At 40.2% G+C, this 22,938-nt stretch overlaps 1 protein-coding gene across 1 annotated transcript in view; it reads left to right on the top strand.

The window, feature by feature from the left end:
- Positions 1-21,825, top strand: part of LOC147150527 (CD82 antigen-like) — a 35,503-nt gene extending 13,678 nt beyond the window's left edge. Inside the window, exons 2-9 of the mRNA XM_086026204.1 lie at positions 851-923; positions 3,742-3,814; positions 16,522-16,643; positions 17,011-17,085; positions 18,644-18,742; positions 20,187-20,360; positions 20,446-20,529; positions 20,625-21,825. Of these exons, the coding sequence (XP_085882330.1) occupies positions 861-923; positions 3,742-3,814; positions 16,522-16,643; positions 17,011-17,085; positions 18,644-18,742; positions 20,187-20,360; positions 20,446-20,529; positions 20,625-20,702 (768 nt within the window). The 5' untranslated portion in view covers positions 851-860 and the 3' untranslated portion in view covers positions 20,703-21,825. The remainder of the gene's footprint in view (positions 1-850; positions 924-3,741; positions 3,815-16,521; positions 16,644-17,010; positions 17,086-18,643; positions 18,743-20,186; positions 20,361-20,445; positions 20,530-20,624) is intronic.
- Positions 21,826-22,938: the final 1,113 nt, after the last annotated feature.

The raw sequence follows: 22,938 nt of genomic DNA on the forward strand, positions 1-22,938 counted from the left end.
ACAGATTTGAGCCACCCAGTTCTGATCAGACAGGCTTGTTGGAGCCCCATTAGAAGGGGATTAAAATGACAGTTGGTGGGGAGTTACATTTTTACTGGCTGTAATTTAGCTCATTCTTGCACAAAGTTTTTACATTTCGGAAATACAGTATCAGTATCATACAGGATTTTAAGAAGCAAATGTATTGCATTTAAATAACTGTGTCAAAATTCTCTCAAAACAAAGACTGAGCCGACATCCTTGATTTCTACTGCAAGTGCAACAACCACAGTATTTTGCTTAAAAAAAAAAAAATGCCTGTACGGTATTACAAACAAGATTTGGATGCCGGCTATTTTGACTTGAATCAAACAGATTCAATGAAATCAACAGCAGCCTTTGAGGCAGGGATGGTGCTACACCGGGGCTAAGGGGGTGCTAAGGGGGTGTGTAGCCCCAGTTAAGCCCTCCAGCATGTTATTTGATATTGTAAAATATATTTATAAATTATTTTCTCAGCCCCCCCCTATGTATCGGTCAAGCCCCCCTTGAGCCCCAGGAGACAACAAATCCTGGAGCCATCCCTGCTTTGAGGTTAAACTAAAATCACTGTCCTATACTGGCCAGCGTAGGTTGTTTGCATAGTTCGACCTAGTAGACTGGCACGGACATGTTTCAGAGTGTTGAAACACAAAGCGAGCCTAAACCAAGTGAGGCTTCTCCCCAAAGCAGATCCTCTTCAACTTCATTTACAACTATTTTGCGTTAAGACCGGTTCGATTCATGTGTATCACTAAAACAATGTTTGCCACATTTGGAGTAGAATTACACTGAATGATAGAATTTAATTAATCCCCTCTCACCTTTACAGATAAAGCATCATGGGGAAAGGCTGCGTGACGGCGATCAAGTACTTCCTGTTCCTCTTCAACCTCATTTTCTTTGTGAGTATGATTATTTAAATTTAACAATATGCATTGGTGAAGAAAAGTTGCCAAAGATATGCCAACAATGATGTGTCTTAATCATAGGCGGTTTTACAGGGTGGCAGCTGCCACCTTAACCAAATGTCTTGCCACCCCTACTAGCAATACTAAATCAACAACTTTACTTTAAATGTTCCTTATCTTGTCTCCATAGTGTGTATGAAACGTGTGTTTAGAATTCATCCCCACTCTGGGATTAAGTGAAATATAAAAGTAACACTGTTACGCTAAACAACTTTGCAGACCGAGATAGCGATCTCGAGATCGCCAAAGATGCGGTTTCTTTAACGGGCACTTATCCCCCACGCTCACCATTAGTGGCGCGCTAATGTGGGCAGGTCCAGCGCTGAACTGGTTTAGAAAAAAAAAAAGCGTTGTCCTACTACACGCTGTCGCCCGTACTCCCGGAAGTCATTTCGTTCGCGGCTACTTGATTGCTAAGCGCTAAGCTAGCTTGCCCTGTAGCAGCACGGTCTTTATTTATACTATATGTAAGTCAAGTGCAAAGCAGAAACGTGCTGCGCATCATCTCCTCAGTTGTGACAAGCAAAAGCCCCCGCTAACAAGTAGAGTTTTCACGAGGGGTCACTATGTATGCTAATTGCTAAAGTGAAATGCAGAATCGAGAATAGCAAAATAAGTGCTTAGGTGTACAGTAGACTTTTTACTGAAGCCTGACTAGAACCGCGTAAGGGTGGACATCCAGCAGTTATGAGCAGAAATTGTATTACAATCAACACATATCTAGACCAAAAATAAGGCAAGGAACACATTAGCAATTTAGCACACGCGCTAACACCGGCCGGAACTCGCCAATGGCTTAAATAACCCAATCGTAAATATTCTCGTTGTGATTTTTACACTCACCATTACTGTTAGGACCAAAAGATTAAAATAATACCATGACATGTATTTCACGCCATACAGCTAAGCCCTCAATTATCGGCCGGGCCGATTATCGGCACCGTTATTTGGCTTTTTGACGGATATCGGCATCTGCCTTTTTTTAAAACTCTGTTGGCCGATAATAAATCAATTTAAAACTGTGGAAATCAAAACGAAGATGTGTGAAAGTTTAACATTTCTGTCATTTTGAAATGTTCATTTACTGTAGAAAACTACATGGAGCTATTGTTTAAGTTTTCATTTATCCTTTTTAAGATAAGATGACAACCCCGGGTGCAAAAATGCAAATTACGCAAACCTGAAACATTGTTCAATAAACATGCTTCAAGACGTTGCAACAAAGTTGAGAGTAAATTTTTCTTTTGATTTTGATGCCAATATTTTCCTTTTTACTGAAAATGAATATCAGCTCCAAATATCGGTTATCGGCCTGCTTGACTACTAATAATCGGTATCGGTATCGGCCCTGAAAAAAACCATATCGGTCTATCTCTACTCAAAGTAACAGATCATGACGTATTTGCCATGGCCAAGATCTCGGAGCCGTGGTCTGGTCTGCAAGGTTCTTGGGAAACTCGCTAGGTGGCTGTACAAGTAGTCCGTTTTAATCCTCATCCTACTTCCAAGTTCTTGTTTACAGTTAGATTTTTTTTTTGCGGGGAAGCCTTTATACGTAATGCCGATACATGTATTCTATTACTCCACTAGACTGGCAAAAAATGGCATTTAAATAAGCAAAATACAGATTTTCCTAATGTTTCGTATTTGCGCCCTACTCATTCATCTGCTAACGGAAAAGCAACAAAGTATATCCAAACTTTTAAATCTGATTTGTACACATTTTTGGTGCAATGTCTTTCTTCTGTCTGGATTTAAAGAGGCATTGCAGCAAACAGGATATTGAGTAAAGATGTTTTATTCTGTGATAGTCTAACCACCTACGCAGTTACATGCACTTCAGGGGAAAATTCATGACCCACGCTTGACCTAGCACCAGAAGCTATGTAACATAGTGCAAAATAAAATGAGAAAAATGGTATCTTCTTTGCAGCAGCGGGTGTAGTGGTGAGCGCATCATCCACAGGGGTTGAGAAATGCTCCGTTCAAATCTTGCTTCAGGCCCTACTGTGAGGAGTTTGCACATTCAGAGGTTTAACGGCACGGGGTTTCGCCGGGTACTCAGGTTTCTCTCCACATTTCAAAAAACATGGTTGGTTGAAGTGAAGACTACATTGTCCAAATCAACTTTTTTTGCGTGTCCTGCGATGACCAGTTCAGGTCACCTGTCTTTCGCCTCAAGTCAAGCAACTACATTTTGCTGTTATTGCAACTGACCGGAACGATCTAATAGGGTTGTCACGATACAAAAATGTCAAACTTGATATCGATACCCAGGAAGATACTCGATACCATTTCGATACCACATGGCTAAAAAAAATTGACAAAAACTTTAAGAGGGCAAACAAACATTTTTTATTAACGGCCCTCTTGCCGCCGCCACACTGGCCATACTTAGCAGCAGTAAAATGTAGAACTGCAAGCGGGGTAGCTGTGAGGGCTCTCCTGCAGGGCTGCCACAAACGATTATTTTTGTTAGTCCAGGGGTCCCCAACCACCGGGCCGCGGACCGGTTCCGGCAGCCCTACCTTCTTACTGCCGGAGGCTTTCTGCGCTCCGGGATAGGCTGCGCTGCTTGTAGAGTGCGGACGCCACGGGCACGCGTACCGTAGTATCGATACCATGACATGCTAATATCGTATTCGGATAAGTATCGATACTTTTGACAACACTACAATCTAATGATGCGTTGGCTGTTGCAGCATGTGTTCAACTTTCATTATGCCTGACTAATGGGTTATTTTCTTCTCAGCTTCTTGGGGCCGTCATCATGGGCTTTGGATTGTGGCTCCTCCTGGACAATCAGAGCTTCATAGTTGTGCTCAGTAAGTCCCAAATTCAAATTTTTATTTTCACTTCAGGGAAACAAGGTCACGTCATAGTGAAAATGGATGCTTCTTCATTTAAAATGAGTTATTTGTAGGGATGTAACTATCGAAAATCCATTTAAAATCGAGTCGCCCCGATTAATCGATCAAACCAAAATCAAGTTGATTAAATTCATCTAGAAAATTCTGTCTGGAAACGTTTTTTCATTCGAGATGCATAGCACATTTTGAGTGGGGATCAAATTATGCTTTTCCGCCAAACATCACTGCGTATTGCGTTTGTGGATGGCTGCAGAACCACACTAGTGCACAGAGACAAGCATGGTAGCAATTTTTAAAAAATCGAATCGAATCAAAAATCAGGAACTGAAAATTTTATTGAATTTGAGTGAATCGTTACATCCCTAGTTATTTACCATATCGTCGCTGTCCTGCGAAAAACACTCCAATCTTGCAAACTTTTTTAATTTTCACATTAATGCGATGTCTGTAACGCGGCAACACCATTCATGTAAAAATAAGAAAATGAAAAACAAATGGAGATAAGTGTTTTTCACATGGCGGCGACGATATTTAATTGATTCAAAAAGTTAATTAGTGTGTTTAGCTCCCTGCACAAAGAGAAATTTGAAATGAATTTCATTCAAACTGAATACAAATCATACCATAAAAAGAAAAGACTTCTCGTGTCAAGCCAAAAGAAAATGTTTCGAAATGGATTTAAAGTTTATATTCCTTCCGATGCTCATTGCTTCTACTCTTTCTCACAAAACAACATTCCCTCACAACATAAGATTATGTGGTGTAGTACAGAATGAAAATGGACTCGTGCGTCAGTGAGCAGTTCATGGTTAGGTTCCAAAGTCACTATTTTCATTGTTTAAATGGAAACGTCTAACACAAAGTCAATGTTGGATTCAGGAGGCACAGCATTTAAAATATCTCAAATAAATAAGTGAATGAAAAAGGACATTTTTTTTTTCCATTGTATGGTTTTCACTGATCCATTGAGTTGTCTGAAATAGAAGAATGCAGGCCAATACAAATGCAGCCAGGATTAACAGGATGAAAACAGGCCAAGGTCTGGCTGCAGTCTCTAGGAATGTTCAAGTATCATTGAATATCTGTAAGACATGCAGAAAAAAAATAAAGGTTTCAGCTTTTGTTCATGAGGATAAAGACCGTTTTTTTTTCCGTTAGACGGTTACCCTGAAAAAGGCGGACGAAACCGCCGAAGTCCTTTCACAGGACTGTGAATATTTTTGGGGGTTTTTAGTGTCTTATGGAACTATTACTAAACACACATGTGTGCCAGATTTTTTCACTTTTGTATCATCGAAGTTGTATTTAACAAAAACGACATTGCGCAATTACAAAGAATCTTTCCGCTCTTCCTGGAGGGCTGTCTCTCTAAAAATAAGCATTGCTCCTCTGGTTTACTTTCCATTTTCAAATTGGCTCCAATGCACTACTTCTCCTGAAACCTTTGTGATTTGATGTGAAGAATATTGTACTTGTGTGCGCCATCTGGCTACAGTGTGCGCCTTTTTGCTGGGGTAAGTGCAGGACATTTTCAACCAGATCAGAAGCAGATCCAGGTTGGCTGTGTTGCTATATTCTCTTCATAATTAAAAGAACAATCAAAGTTGGTAGTCCTGTGTTGTATTGCTACATGCTTCATCTTTAAATTGGTTCCGTCTCATTTGCTAGAAATCCTTACTTCAATGTGACTTTAATGGAGTGTGTAAAAACATATAGACATACTGTATGTAAAGTGTGCAGGACATCTTATATTGAAGACTGCTGGTTCAGTTGATGTTTAGCTTCACACGATTTGTTTATCTGCTATCTAATGATAGTGTTTGAAAGAAGGAAGCCCACTTCACAGCAGAGATGTATGATACAATGATTTTTAGAGTCTTCTTGCTAGACAAGAGACAGGACAAGCACTTTGAGAGATGCGTTTTTTTGGGTCAAACTTTCTTAATTGGTTTTCTAGTTAAAGCCATCAAAAGCAAAAGTTACATAGAAAAAAGTGAGCATTTTCTTGTTAAACGAAAATACCCACATACAGAACCAGTAAACCCCATACTTCATTCCCTCTTCTGGCACATATCTCATTAGCAAAAAACAAAAAAAACAAACCGCACAGCATTGATCATAGCAAAGAAAAAAACAAAACAAAACACAATTGCAGATTTAAATGGGAAAAAAAAACCCAACGTTGCAGGACAATCCAGTCAAAGTTTTAGTCCAGATTAAGACACAGTAAAAAAATACCGGACCACTATACATTTCAAGAAGGGCAGAGCCAAAACGTATGTAAATTGTCAGCTTTAACCAGTTTGTACCGCTCACAAGTAGAAACTGTTTGAAATATTTTGGCCAAACTAGGTTCAGTATAACGGGCTGTATGAAGAATTCCACATGAGAGCTACAATTTCATAAAAACAACTTGTATGCAAAAAGACAAAAAGTTCAAAATACAACCAGGCTGGCGGCCGCAAAGAAGTGCCTTCGCATTTTCCTTAAGTGCAAACATATATACATACAAACAGGAATGGACAGTTATCTGTTCCTTTTGACGCAAGTGTTGTCTAGCAAAGATGTGGTTTGTCTGTTTTGTAATCCGATGATATCATAGAGAGGCACAAGGAGGCAGGAGCAAGGTGACCTTTTTTGTCATCACACTAGACCAGAGTTCACATGATGCTTCAAGTACAAATAATATATTTTTCTAACGGAACTTTGGTGTTCAGTGTTTTCCCGAAAGGACCCTTTTTTTTTTTTTCAATTGTTAGCTGGTGGCTAGGGATGTAACGATTAATCGAAAATCGATTTAAAATCGATTCGCCCCGATTAATCGATTAGATGAATCGCAAATCGAGTTGATTAAATTCATCTAGAAAATGATGTCTTTTTCATTCCAGATGTATAGCACATTTTAATGTGTAGATCAAATGATGCTTTTGCGCCAAACATCATTGTGTATTGCGTTTGTGGATGGTTGCAGAACCAAACTAGTGCACAGAGACAAGCATGGTAGCAAATTAAAAAAAATCGAATCGAAAATCGGGAACCGAAAATCGAATCAAATCGGGGCTTGAGTGAATCGTTACATTCCTACTGGTCACTGTCTCTTGTGATTACAGCTGTATTTTCCCCATGTGTCAAAATATTGTCCACTATTCTCATGACCTCATGAGCTACAATCTTGTCAAGCGATAGATTAGCCAAACTTCTCTGCTCTTGGTGCCCAACCCTTACCATGTCTCGTAAATCTCCCTTTGTTTAACCAGAGCTGGGCATTCCGTCTATGTGACGGACCGGTACGTCTGTCCGTCACGGACGGCCGCCCGTTTTGCTGGCGGTTGACGAATGACAGGAAAAATTTAAGAAATAGTTGGATTAAGCTTTGACGGAAACCGCTTGATTTAGTCCGCCCTTAGTCATTTTTTTGCGGCGAGGCTTCGGTGGCCGCGGCAAGCGCAGGGAGGAAAATAGTGAGTTGTTGTTGCTTGGGGGATAGATTTGAGTAAGGGACCAGGCTGTGAACAGGCTTCCAAAGCGCAGTGAGTCACTATTTCTGTTTTTTACACACACATACCTGTATACTCACTTACATTTCACACAGCCTACACTTATTTGCCAATCTATCGAAATATTAAGTGAGAGCCTTCTGCCGCTTTAACTCTTAAAAGTTTTACTTTAAACTTTCGCTTACCTTAACCAGAATCTCTTGTCACATTGTTGCCAAAGCTACAATCCTGGTGGGTTAATATGCTTCCCAGTCCTTGTGCAAACTGAAATAAAGTTGCCATGACAATAAATGAATTCTTTATCTTCATCGTCGTCATCTTCTTTTTTGCAGTAATTATCTTCTTCTGTCTTTTAGCGGTTGGCAAACAACATTACTGCCACCTTCTGAAATGGAGTGTGGGCCTGCAACATACCGTTTCAAAACCTCCTAAACCTACTCTTTCCAAGAATAGAAATGTAAAACTTAACTCACAAAAACGTCTTTTTAAAATTGTCTCTGTATTCACAACCACTTCTTAGCTCATTCATTAGTTGTTGCCTTTCCAGCCTGACTAAACTTATGATTCTCTCATACCGCCACCTACTGTGCATATATAGACAGCGCAGTCTATTCAAGTAAGTCTGCCGTGCTAACACATGCGAGACAGGCGGGGTGTGTTTCCATCCCTCGTCAACGAAACGCGCGTCCGTCAGTGAGGTCCGTTGCTACTTGACCCGCTTAGTGACGATTACGCTGACGAAAACCCACTTCCATCCGTGCTTAGTCCGTTCGGTGTGGACCAATAGGAAGACGGTGCCCTCCCACATCTGACGAGGGACTGCACGTGGTGTGCACACACAAACAAGCAAACAAATGGCAAAAATAGGAAAGGATAGTACTGTATTTTCCGGATTATAAATCGCTCGGAGTACAAGTCGCACCAGCCATAAAATGCATAATAAAGAAGGAAAAAAACATATAAGTCGCACTGGAGTATAAGTCGCATTTTTGGGGGAAATGTATTTGATGAAATCCAACACCAGGAACAGACATGTCATTTCAAATTTAAATGACGAACAATTTGAAATGAAAATAGAATAGAGACAACAACAGGCTGAACGGTATGTTTACCTTACATTGCACAACGCCCACAAGGAAGCCAAGTTGTCTCTGTCGCGTAACGCTAATATTAAATGCACAAGCTAGCAAATGAGTAAAACAAATAGACATATTGGGCACCACTTGCATGGTATGGAACCTTTACACTTGAATTCATCTAGTTCTGTCTTGATGGCAGCATTATTGATTTGTGTACATGTATTTGTTTGTTTTTTTAAATTGAAAGACAACATGGAGTCATTGTACAAGTTTGTTACCTCAAGTTCTTTTGGGGGAATAGACAGTCCACAGTGCCCTCTCCCCACCATTCAGGAACATCATAGTCTATTTTTTTTTTTCTCCCCTCTGTGACTGACTCGCAGTGTGACGTCTCGCCCGGTCCAAGACACAGAATGATATCTATCTGGTAGTCTGACAAAAAATTGTTTAGTTTGAGAAGGCCATTAATGTGCCTTATAACAGTCCGGTGTATTTGATAAGCTCATTAGCATCAAAGTTTTAGCACCATATTCAACGGTCACAGACGTTTATTATAGCTAACGCCCGACCAGTTAATCGGCTGATATTAGCTCTTTTGAAATCGTCAAGATTCGGCCGTTTTTTTTTTGTTTTTTTTAACGCATATAAACACATTACAACATAAGGCAGAGATAATGTCATTAAAAAAACAGATACAAGTAGCATTAAAATACGTCCTTTTTAATCTGTAATGAAATCAAATTACCAGAAGAATTAGAAGCAAAGAAAAATAGGCGGCATCTGGTGGGGCACAAAGAATGCACAGCACTGAGTTTAGTCAGAAAGGAGAAGCAGAGAAAGACAAGATGTAAGATACGTTTTTATTTCTCAATTATTAACCACATGAGCAAACCTTTCCAAAAGGATTTCCCTGTTGTAGCCTATGTCAAGAAGAGTGTGAGTGGCAGTGTCGGCAAGACCGAAAATCTGAAAGGAATTGCAGATGATGATGATGATGCATACAAGCTGAGAACGTGTCACTGTGCATTGGGGGTGGGGGGCGGGGGGGGGGAGAGAGCGAGAGAGAGTGTGTGGTTGTCTTGGAGGCGATGAAGTCATTTGTCTCTTGTGAGTGGCGTCGCTGCAGGTGTCCTCCCCTCAGACACTGGGCCCTTTCTCCTCCGTCCAGCATCAACATGCATCACGTCAGCCCAGTGCTGCTCGCTGCCTTACTCACCATTGCGCTCGTCACCGGTCTGGCGGGGCCTCGCTGTGAGGCGGCCGGCGTGAGTCCGCCCATTTCTCAGTGCTGGTCATCGATGCAGTCGCATCTTGGAAAAAGCACGCGCAGCAAAGGGTTCAAGTACAGTAGACTGATTCGCCTTGTATGGGGACGTAAGTGAAAAGATGCTCAGTGGCAGTCTTCCACTAGGCGGAATCAGCCTGGTGCTAATCGCGTCAGTGTATGACAAAGTTGCAGCTGTTATGAAATGCGCTATATAAATAAAATTGTATTGTATTGTATTGTATTTGTCAATTCCAAATTGACCTTGTAAATATCACGGGAAATTCAAGCCTGTTGCATTTTCATTCTGCTAACATTCACATCTTTGCACACATTGAAGCCTTGAAAAAGCTTTACCCATGTGTCTTTATCATATTTATTATTATTATTGTTATATTGTTGTTATTTTCAAAAGTCTTGGGACTTACTGGGCTAACCTGGGATCGCGGGGATTGGATTGCGTGCCATGTCATGTGGAAATGTGTGTTGGTACAACAAAAAGTCCTTGGATCGTTGTATCCTTAAAGCGGAAGTCAACCCAAACTTTTTTTTTTTTTTTTTTTAAGAATATGTTCCCAGCAGGCCCACTAGTTGAAACACGGCATTCTGATTAATTTTGCATTTGTGGAATATAAATCAAGAATAAGTTAATCGTTTTTAGCCATCTCTGGGGGCGGCCATTTTGTCTTCTGTCGACTGAAAATGACATTACAACGACCAATCACGGCTGACCTGTTTTCTGAATCTGCGCCGTGATTGGTCGTTGTGAGCAGTTGTGATGTCATTTTCAGCCGACAGAAGACAAAATGGCCGCCCCAGAGTTTGCTAAAAACGGGTGCATTTTGCTGCTTAACATAACGAGTGGATTAACACTTATTCCACAAACGCAATATTAATCAGAATGCCGTGTTTCAACTAGTGGGCCTGCTGGGAACATATTCTTGAAAATATATGGTTGGGTTGTCTTCTGCTTTAAATATTAAGGAAAGGAACATTCCTTGAATCTTTGAAAACTCAACATTAAATCTATCTTAAAAGGACAACGAGAAAATAAATTTGTAAGAAAGTAAAATAAGAATATACTAAAATACCGGCTGTTCCTGCACCTTTTGGCCTCTCGGGGGCAGTGTGGTGCCGTCTATGGATGAGTTCACACGTGCGATTGAACCCTTGGCATATACAATATGATATACAATGTTTATAATTGATTTTGTTGTGTGTTTAGTTCTACAGTAAACTCCAACTGGGTGTCATTAGACATCTTAAAGCACGCTCTGGGACGGCAGTATCACATACATGCTACACGCTTGCTACATCAGCAACATGGTGGATCAGGGTACTTTCACATGTCGGGAACTTATAAACGCAGCGCACCCTTCTGCACATTAATATTTTTCTTCCATTATATGTTTTAAAGATTGAGAGAAGCCAAAATCAAAATCACGTTTACATTTTGATTAATTGTCCAGCCCGAGTGAAATATTTTCTGTATTATATATTATAATTTCATGATATTGTCTTCAATTGATCAACTTCAACATCATTATTACCCTGCACTTAAAGGGACACTTGGGTGAGCTTAATATTGGCACTTATATAATAGGTTTGCATGTAAAAATGACATCAGTACCAAAGTGCCCCCCCAAAAGACTCTAGTGATTTAAAGGCTTTTTTTTTGTGATTAGCTTTACGACAAAAGCCCAGCCCCTTTTTGGGGCGTGGCTTATGTTATGTTCTCTGTCTCAGCGGTCCACGTCACGGGAGGGAGGCATGCTTGGTAATATTGCTCGCTTTGTCAGTTCTGTTGTCTAAAACGGTGACCGATCGCCACCAAAATGCAAATGCACATTACTACTCTTGTCCACTTCAACCTGTGAAAGTGTAAAAATGTTCTGCACAATAGTTTGGATTTATTGACAAAAAACGTGATGTCATAATGATCACCTCCACAAAATCAAAAATACCCTGGCGATTGCTCCCCTCCACTTTCACAAGCTGAAGCGGACAAGAGCATGAATGCGCACACGAACCCCGACTGGTTGTATTTCGGACATTTAGCGACGCTAAACTCGTGACAGCTCTGAGGAGAGAGACGGCGGCTTGCATCAGGCAGATTGGAGCTTTACGCCCCCCTCTTCCCTCCCTGGCTAAAGGTAGGATAATGGGACGGCTAATAGCAACAACTAGCTTCAGGTCGTTAAAACAAAAGGTGTTAGCACAACAACATTAGCTCCTTACTCTGCGTCCAGCCCGCGTCGATCTTCAAGCCGCGGGGTTGCCTCCCAAGCAGTCGTGTGTGTTGTCAGACAGAGAGCCGCCAGAGAGTGAGGTAAGCCCTCATCGAACAAGCGACAATGTTCAGCGAACAAAAAGTTCCAGCGAGGCTGACTCCACAACAGAGTGTGGCCGCATTGGAACGTACCTTTTCGGCTGTTTACGTTCCAAATTGGACGGTGTGTTGTCGGTCGAGAAAATGGGGCCATTCCTCATCCAAATAAATGTGCACGTCTCATTTCCTGGTGTTTAATTTTGTGACTGGTGTTTAATGTCTCGCTCGTCCTAACCGTGATCAGCAAAGAAGCAGTGTTTTTGTTTTTTTTTAAGCAAAGAAGCAGTGTGCGCTCTTACCAGCATAAAGCTATATTGAAGTGGGCATTAGTAGAGATGTCCACATACATTTTGGTGCCAATTGATCGCCGTTTTTGGACGTTATAAGCAATGAAAGTACAATGATTTCCAATGGAGAGTTTGGAATCGGTTCTTCCAGTGACTCCAGCCGAACAGGGATAGAACGCTAGGCGGCGCGGCCATTCTTCTCATTAACAAGGGGCGTTATTCATGGAGTCACTTATTTCCTAATTTCCCCCAGCTTGATTGATAAAATAGAAAATGACAACTCTTTTCATTTTCCTGATCAAAAAATATATAAAATGAACTTGTTAGTGAAAACATGGCCATCCCGGCCTTTAATTACATGGGTCATTTTCATAGAATAAATAAGAATCAATAATGGTAAAGACATGCACCACTGAATTCTACTGAATTATTGGCACAGTTATCATTTTAACAATAATAATTGTTTTTAAGGGACAAAAAAGGTCATTTTTTTCCAACTTTTAATGCCAAAATGTGTCTCAAATGAAGTTTCATGATATGCAACATGTTTTCTGAAAATGCTAATTACATTTTTGGATATAGAGGATGTTTCTCCTAGTGCTAAATATGCCTTTTATATGAAAACTAAAAAAAATGCTTTAGTGTCTTCAGAGTTCTTTTTTTTGTATAAACATTTTTTTCCAAATGGTCCACCTTCGTCACTCCACTATTTTGCATTCACACAATAGCAGGCAGCAAAATAAATGGTGTTATTTTTTAGATACGGTGCATTTGTGAAAGCACCAGAACTATTGCATAATTGTATAAAGAGCAGTGCAATGGGTTTAATGAGTATTTAGCATCATTTATGCACTTGTATCCTCAGAGTTTGGAGGGCAACACTTTGTCAATGATTTTTATGACGCTGTGTTTGTCTTTACCGTTATGCACGTTTGACTTTACTGTTATGCAAGAAGTACATTTCAATGGGCCACCAGTATTTGCTCTGTCAATACGGATTGCCTTTACTCTGAATGCTTAACGTAAATCATCAGTGACGTTTTGAAAATGGAACTTTAAGAGTGGGTATTTCATCACGGGAGGCATTTATCCGATTAAAAAAAACAAAAAAACAAGGCAGCATACAAAAAAAAGCTACATTTGATTTTTTTTATTTATTGATTTGTCTTTACTGTTATTGCTCAAATTATATAAAAATGACCCATATACGGTACATTTGATTTAATGACTTAAACTTACACATTAGCGTACTGATTGTACTATGCTGTGAAAGATCAACAGGGGTGCAGTTGGAAGTTGTCAAATTTCACTTCTTTTATCAGAAAATTATTAATACAAATCATCTATGTATGCCGACAACCTAAAGTGACAGGCACAATGATGTCAATGATCTTCCATCAGATGGCGGAAGGTAAAATAAATCAGTGTATCAGGCCCATATTTCACACTGAGTAAGTCCATTTGTGCGTAAATAGAGATGAGATCACCATAACTTGAGTATTGTGACACTTTTGTTTGGAGGTCTGCCGTGAGATTTTCCTTATGTGAAATCAGTTCCTTGGCCCGATAAAGGCTGGGAAACATTGCAATAGAGACAAGAGTTGTGTTCTGACAACACCGGCGTTTACTCGTGTTTAGCCTGAACAGTCTGTAGCCTCTTTCACTAACTTATGCTAACACAGTAGTAAAGTCATGATTGCAGTATTAGTGTAAAAAAAAATACTTTTTGGTCATAAGCATAAATTCACTATAAAGTCATAAAGTATTTTTTGAAGAATCTGGTGTTGTAACCATAAAGAGTCATAATGTGAGGGTGTCCTGTATCAGAAAAAAAAAACCCCAAAAAACATTACATAGGTGAGCTGTTGCCGGATTTACGCAAATGCCGGTCTAATTTTGAGTAGCTACACAAATCTGAAATATCTGAGGAGAAAGAGGTGCCATCGCATGATGTATACAGAATGTGGCTTAAAAGAGGAAATGCACCCAAACATATTTTTCAAGAATATGTTCCCAGCAGGCCCACTAGTTGAAATACGGCATTGTGATTAATATTGTGTTTGTGGAATGTGAGTTGAGCCGCAAAATCCACCAGTTTTTTACCATCTCAGGGGGCGGCCATGTTGTCATTTCTGTCGACTGAAAATGACATCACAAATGCTCAGGGCTCAGGTAACGACCAATCACGGCTCAGATTCAGTAAACAGGTCAGTCGTGATTGGTCGGTGCCTGAGCCCTGAGCAGTTGTGATGTCATTTTCAGTCGACAGAAGTGACAAAATGGCCGCCCCCAGCTAAAAACAAGTGGATTAAACTCTTATTCCACAAACACAATATTGGTCAAGAAGGACTTTTAGATTTTGAGGTGAATCCAAGAACACTTGTCAATTTAGGACATGGAAATTTTGCTCATGTTTTGAAGGATTGATCTTTTCCACCCAAAAAATAATGAAACCAGTTTACATCCAAACAAAGCTCTGCCGACAGCAACACTCTGTTTGGCTGTAGATATGGGCCGATCAGTGAGCAAAAAATTTGCCGGTATCACCGTATTAAAATTACAGCTTCTGAAACTTCCTTTGGTGAAGTATATGGATAAATAAAAACTGCATTTTTCCCCACTGAACACAATCCCTTTTATTAAAAAATATATAATATTTTGTACTTTAAGAAACATGTACCATTTAAGGTTTAAATAAATAAATGTTAACATTTATTTACCTCCCGATCCCTCCCCACCCCCGTCCCCACACACATTTCCTACTCTACTCGCTTGGTACACTTAATACATTAAAATATTAAAATGTAGAATAAATACAGAGCTGCTGATTATAGGCTGCATTCATAAATTAAAGCAGTGTTTTTTCTAACTTTTTTGAGTCAAGGCACATTTATTTCATTGAAAAAAATCCCGCGGCACACCAGCAGCTGAAATTGTGAGAAAAAAAAAAAAGCTTATTTTAAGAAGATAAGTGTTATCTTGTTTATATAAGCATTTTTTAACATTGAAGAATGACGTTATAACGTCTTGAATAGGAATTAAATAAACACAAAGAAAAAAGTATTTTAGAATGTTTCATATTGATACTAACTCAGTGTGAAACATGGGCCTGTTTGGATAAACATGCGTCACTAATTCGCTTGTCTCTAAACAAAGACAATTGGCTACCTGCTGCTCCTGCCACCTGCTGGTATGGAAGAGCACTACAATGTAGTAAAGACATGATTACGCAGGCACTAGAACGCACAGGCACACAAATTAGATAATTTCCCACAGCACACCTGACAATAGCGGCACACAGTTTGAAAAACACTGAATTAAAGAGACACTTGGATGAGCTTAACTTATATAATAGGTTTGCATGTAAAAATGACATCAGTACTAAAATACTGGATGGAAAGATCCATGCTTGCCTGATTGGACCTTTACATCCATGCTTGCTTTGGACGTTTTAAGCAATGAAAGTACAATGATTTCCAATGGAGAGTTTGTAATCGGTCCCTCCATGCAACGACTCCGACCGAACATGGAGAGAGCGGTAGGGGGCGCGGCCACTTTCCTCATTAAAAGTAGGTGGTTTTCAAGTTGTCACTTTTCCTAATTTTTCCAAAATGAATGGATAAAATAGAAAATGACAACTGTTTTCATTTTCCTAATCAAAAAAATATATAAAATGAACTTGTTAGTGAACACGTGACCATCCCAACCCAACCATCCCTGTAATGTGAGCGGATGCCCCGCCTCCCAGCAGCACGAGGACGATGACGGCGAAACGTCAGCTTAATAATTGCGCGTTGTAGTGTGCTCGGAGCAAATTTCAGAACACACCCACGACGTGGAAACCAGGTATTCACAGGCGACGAGCTGTCTAATTTTCATGGCATCGATTTGTGTGAAACAAATAACACCCCCACATAAAAATGGACATTTTTGACTGGCCTGACTTAGAAGGAAGAATAATAGCAAGAAAACCTTCAAAATAGCGAGGTAAAACTGCAGTAGATTAAATTATGGTCGCAAATGAAAATCCGTGACCTGCAAGAACCGAAGTGGCGAGGGAACACTACTTGGAGGTCAAAAGCATAGACATACTCTGTATTACATATAGTGAATGCCTGGTTACATTTGCACTATAGGCAACTATAGCTTCCTTCCTTTAGTATTGGTTTGCACCTTCTGACCTATGCGCTTTTCCTTTCCTTGCAGATGACTCCATAGCTGTCAAGGCTGCATGCTACATCCTGATTGGAGTCGGCACTTTTTCCATGCTTTTGGGCTTCCTCGGCTGCTTGGGAGCTATTTATGAGATCCGCTGTCTGCTTGGCCTCGTGAGTGGAGAGTTGAATTTGTATCCAAGTTAGGACAATGTCATCAATCGGTATCACGATCAATGTCATTTTGTTGTGATTGGTAAGTCAGAGTGGAAAACATGCACATCCAGAGATATTAACTCATTCGCTGCCAGACATTTTCAGACCCTCTTTTACCCTAGCCTTTGAAAAAAAAATATATATAAATAAATTCCCGGGATTGAGTGGCTGCTTTGGCAGTGTATGAGTTTTAAAAATCAAGGCATTTCAAGCTAAACTTAAAAGGTGTCTGTAATATATATGTGTCTGTAAAAAAGTAAACTGTCGATTGATTGCTTCAAATAGGTTTAATGTTATTTTGCATTCATTTCTCCCCGCCGTTCAGTACTTCACCTGCCTTTTGTTGATCCTCATTGCTGAGATTGTAGCTGGCGTCCTCATCTACTTCCAGAAGGGTGTGGTAAGCAACATATTATGTGATGATTACACCCATCTACAAACAACAATCCACGTGAATAGAAAGCAAAACCTACCAACTCAGGACTACATCATTTGAAGTCAAACTCATGGGTACACAAATTGAAATAGACAGAAATAGTTTGGCAGCATCTCCAAATAAAGATCAAGGGTGGCAAAGAATGTTCCAGTTGAAAGTTATATAATTGCATCTGCAAATTATTGGTATACAAGAACATCACTTCTACATACCGGTACTAATTTGAAATCAATGACAGGAACTTTTTTGGTCTCATTTTTGAAACTCACACTATTATAATGGGAAACGGTAGCCATTTGTTTAGTGACTTGGTTCTTGTTTTTGTTTTGTTTGAATCCAAGTGGAAACACTCTTGAAGCAGAAGTTGGCCATACTCCTCAGAACAACAGCTATGTCCCATTTGGAAGCGTCAGCTCGCTCTCTGCCTAAATGAATTTTGAAACAAACCCTCGCAGGCTGCTTTTTGTCAATTGAAAGCTTCAGCCTTTCCTTGTAGAGCTACGTTTGTTGGGGTTTCTCAATTCTCAGATGGATTATCATCTCTAAGGGAAATAAGATATTGCAATAGGTACTCAAATGACCTACAACTCCCACAAATCAGAAAGTTCTGTAAAAAATTCAAACAACCTTATTTTCCTCATGAATACAGTAGAGTAAATGTTAACAGTGACAGAAGTGACATCAATTTGAACACAGTCAATGAAATCAGACATCAATCAACTACATCATATCATCAGGCTCTTAAAGAAGTCAACCCACAAATTTTCTTTACGAGAAAATGTTCTATGCAGCCCCACTAGTCGAATCACAGCATTCTGATTAATATTGCGTCTGTGAAATATGAGTTCAGCAGCAAAATCCACCCGTTTTCAGCCATCTCAGGGGGCGGCCATTTTGACACTTGCTGTCGACTGAGAATGACATCACAGTTGCTCAGGTAACAACCAATTATGGCTCTGCTTCAGAAAATAGGTGAGCCGTGTTTGGTCCTTATCTGAGTCCTGAACAACTGATGTCATTTCCAGTTGACAGAAAGTGACAAAATGGTCGCCCCCCGAGATGGCTAAAAATGGGTAAATTTAGCTGCTTAACTCATATTCCACAAACGCAATATTAATAAGAATGCCATGTTTAGACTAGTGAAGGTGAATTGAACATATTATTGCAAAGATTTTGGGGGGTTTTACTTCCACTTTAAAACAATGGCCAAAATCATACTTTGACAAACATTTTTTTTTTTTGCTTTGAACATTACCTCAATATGCGGGCCACCGCTGCTAAAATCGACTACATCCTTCAAGAGATCATTTGTTTCTACCCCTGAAATGAAATGATTATTGAATATAATGTAATCAGGAATTGGTTCCGTTTTTCGTCTTTTCGTGGGCTGGGGTGGGGGTGACCTAGGCCATTATTTTAGGAGGGTGACGATAGGGAAACCTTGTTTGACATGTTATGCCATGTAGAGCAAATTGTCTTTGACATCATTTAACACTGTAACCTGTCCCCCCCCCCCCCGCAGTTAAATGAAGAGATGTCTAAGATTGTATCCAAGATCTTGGACAACTATCCAGGCAACAACTCGACCACAGAGCAGGCGTGGGACTACATTCAGAGAAATGTAAGTGAAGAGAAGTCCCATCTTCAAATTTGACCTGGTTGAACCCTAGGTTCTGTCATTCAACCTGACAATAATAGTGTTCAGTGATGCCACTTGCATACAATGCCAGCTTCAATCAAACACTGAGATTTTTGCAATGTTTCATTGGTGCTTAGTGTTAAAGAGAACGTCAACCCAAACATTTTCTTTACAACAATATGTTTTATGCAGTCCCACTAGTCTAAACAGGCCATTCTGCTTAATATTGCGTTAATGGAATAAGAGTTAAGCAGCAAAATTCACCCGTTTTTAGCCATCTCGGGGAGGCCGTTTTGCCACTTTCTGTCAACTGAAAATGACATCACAGTTGCTCAGGGCTCAAGTAACGACCAATCATGGCTCAGCTCCAGAAAAGAGGTGAGCCGTGATTGGCTGTTACCTGAACCCTGTGCAACTGTGATGTCATTTTCAGTTGACATGAAGTGACCAAATGAGATGGCTAAAACCAGGTGGATTTTGCTGCTTAACTCAAATTCCACAGATGCAATATTAATCAGAATGCCATGTTTATACTAATCAAGGCACTTAGAACATTTTCTTGTAAAGTAAATTCTGGGGTTGACTTCCTCTTTATGTCTTTTCGTGAAGCCTAATAACCTGAACTGGAAGTTGACCAGAATTGTAGAGCGAGGCAGTGTTATAATGGCTGAACTAACAAGATCAAGGATTGAGTCAGCTTGCCTTAGTCAAACATTTTTTTCAAGAATATGTTCTATGCAAGCCCACTACTTGAAACAGAGCATTCTGATAAATATTGCGTTTGTGGAATAAGTGGTAATCCATCTCTGGGGGCGGCCATTTTGTCTTTTGTCGACTGAAAATGACATAACTGCTCACAATGACCAATCACGGCTCAGATTCAGAAAACAGGTCAGCCGTGATTGGTCGTTGTGAGCAGTTGTGATGTCACTTTCAGTCGACAGAAGACAAAATGGCCGCCCCCCAGAGATGGCTAAAAATGAGTGCATTTTGCTGGTTAACTTATATTACACAAACGCAAAATTCATCAGAATGCCGTGTTTCAACTAGTGGGCCTGCTGAGAACATATTCTTGAAAAAAATATGTTTGGGTTGGCTTCCGCTTTAAAGATAACCTGCATGAGAATACATCCCAGCAAAGGTGTGGTGAGAAGCAGGAAGGACAGATGAATAATGCAAATGGATCCCCCCTTGGCGACTTTTGGAGACGTGGTGTATGACAGCTCGACTTGGGCAAAGGAGCGACAGCACATGGGACATGACTACTCATCCAAAAAGTTGATTGTGCCAATAGTGAAATATCAGATTTGAAACTTTACTTCCAGCTAAAAAAAAACCGACCTGCGTGAGAGACCAAATGACATGAACACAAAGAGAATCTTGGAAATGTGTTTTGGAAGTGCATTTGATTCCTGCTTGCCTGCAGATGGAATGCTGCGGCTGGAATGGTCAAAGCGACTGGAACGGAAACATGGTGATCATCAACAGTTCTCAACTTCTGTTTCCGTGCTCGTGCCACAACATGTCCCTGGCGACCGGAAATGTCTCCGAGAGCGGATTCTGCGAGGCTCAGACACCCGACTGGCCCGTATACGACACGGTAACGTGCCTTTGGGTATTCCCGCTTGAAATGAGAGCTGCGCTTGGGATTGGTTAGTGAAATCAGCTTGTGGCGTTCTCTTCAGGGCTGTGCTCTCAGCGTGGAGAGCTGGCTCCTGACCAACATCGGGGTCGTCCTTGGAATCTGCATTGCAATCGCTTTCATTGAGGTACAGTACACACGACCCCCTCACCAATTCAACTTCTTCGTGGTAGTTCTTCACATAATTCCTTTTTTTTTTTTGTTTGTTTGTTTCTCTGACAGCTGCTGGGGATGATTCTGGCCATCTTCTTGTGCAAGAACATTCACAGGGAGGACTACACCAAAGTGCCAAAATACTAAAGTTCACCACACTGAGTTTGGCTTGAACTGAAGCTAATAAGGCATTTTTCCACTCAATTTTAGGTTCAATGTTTTGTCCAAATGTAAACTTATGTGTTAGCTTTACATTTAGTTGAATGCCTCTTCGGAGGTATGTTTTTCTCAGACCAGTCTTGCTTGAAGCACTTTAGAAAAGTTTTGCTTTTAAACTTTTGATCCGAGAGTGATGTTGCAAATGTTTTGACTGGTTTCGAGGAACCTGCAGGAGTTGGGAGAGAAGAAGAAGACAAAGAAGGAGGGCTGAGATTGCAGAAATGTGCGGTTAAAATAATGCTGGTCCTGTGTTTATGGCATTCTTAAGGTTTTAGTTTTCTTTCTGAGATTCTGCAGCTGATTTACGCAGCTGTCAAATCCATCCCCCAATTCTTTTTTTTTTTTTTTTTTTTTTATACATACCAGCATTGTGTGTGATTACTTTGTATATAATTTCATTTATTTCTGTGAACTTGACCCTAAAGTACTTCCATGTTTATCAATGCAAGCTGGTTGCTCATTGTACTTTGAAAAATATGTTTTCCTTCTCTTATTTTAGAACTTATTGGCTGTAATAGGAGTCATGTGATACTAAAGAAAAGCATTTGTAATTGATTTCCAACGAACGTAAAGGTCATACGCAGACATGTTTACTTTAAACTTGCCATGAGCAAAGTGGGCATAATTGATTTTATTGTTTTGAAACAGATTTTGAAATTCTTTTATACTGTAAGTCTTTTGTAAACCAATTTTAACTTCCACCCGAGGACATGTGGTATTTTTGTTATGTATAAGTTTGTCACCCGCTATGTACGTTGTATAAAAACACCCTGCATTAACCCTGTAATGGTGTTCTTAAAGGTGTCTCTCTTTTTTTTAATGATGTAGACAGACTGGTATGAAGCTGGTTCAGTAAATTTGGACTCACAACATTCATTCTATTCTGTTTCCTTTGCCAATAAAGTTATTCCAATTCCAATTAACCTGCCCAACGTAACCTAATAGTTTTTCTGCGACGTCACGTGCCGCCATGTTGGAGCATTGTTTTCAAAGCGCATTGTTTTGTTCTGTGCTTATTGAGTGCTTGAATAAAGAATTCGCCTGATCACCACCACTGTCTTTTTTTCTGTGTGGCCCTCGGAAAAAAACAATTGTACACCCCTGGTTTGTGTACTTCTGTTTCAACTTAAGTACAAGTTGGAATATGAAAAATTATGTTTTGACCTGTTAGATTAGGACTCTTTAACATATATGATTAGATAGGTGACTTGAGTCAGACCGTTATCTTGCTGTGACCTTTCTCTTGCTTTCACTTGGCTTCCCTTTTCTATAAACACCCTTGACACACTTATTAGTCGATTTCAGTTAAGGCTATAGAGTCACACATAGTTGCATGGGCTAGGCAAAGTTGACCCCCCCCCCTCCCCCCTTATGGGTGGGCAAACAAGAGTATAACAGAATCCTGAGGGATGGGGTTAGACCTTCTGCAATCTTGAGAAGGCTCCGCAGCTATGTCTCAATCTTTCTGGCATCCATTAAATAGTTCAACTGAGAATATGAAGTCTTCTGGTAGTTACTATAATCATAGTGAGCATTAAAGAAAAAAAACTAGGCAGATGTTCCCACAAAACCTTTCAGACTTCTAGGTGGCACCAAAAGTTAATAAGGCAGGATGACAAGGATGAGAAGTCAAATAGTTCTCAAAAATCCTGCTGTCTTATTCTTATCAAAGTTGACAATACCAAGTGAACTTCATATTTCATATAACATATTTTTTTTCAAGAATACGTTCTATGCAGGCGCACTAGTTGAAACAAGGCATTCTGATTAATATTGTGTTTGTGGAATGTGAGTTAAGCAGCAAATTCCACCCGTTTTCAGCGATCTCAGGGGGTGGCCATTTTGTCACTTCTGTTGACTGAAAAATGACATTACAGTTGCTCAGGGCTCAGATAATGACCAATCGTGGCTCTTCTTCGGAAAACAGGTGAGCTGTGGATTAACTCTTATTCCACAAACGCAATATTAATCAGAATGCCTTGTTTCAACTAGTGGGCCTGCATAGAACATCCAATACCCAATCCACTTATCCTCACAAGAGTCGCAGGGCGTGCTGGAGCCTATCCCAGCTGTCTTCGGGCAGTAGGCAGGGCAAACCCTTATGGCGTTAGATTGATGCCACAATTACGTCAGCGTAATGTCAAATACCGCGTACAAAAATGTG

The sequence above is a fragment of the Filicampus tigris genome, chromosome 3, assembly GCF_054856515.1.
Source record: "Filicampus tigris isolate MCC_2025a chromosome 3, RoL_Ftig_1.0, whole genome shotgun sequence".
In the NCBI taxonomy this organism is placed as follows: domain Eukaryota; kingdom Metazoa; phylum Chordata; class Actinopteri; order Syngnathiformes; family Syngnathidae; genus Filicampus; species Filicampus tigris.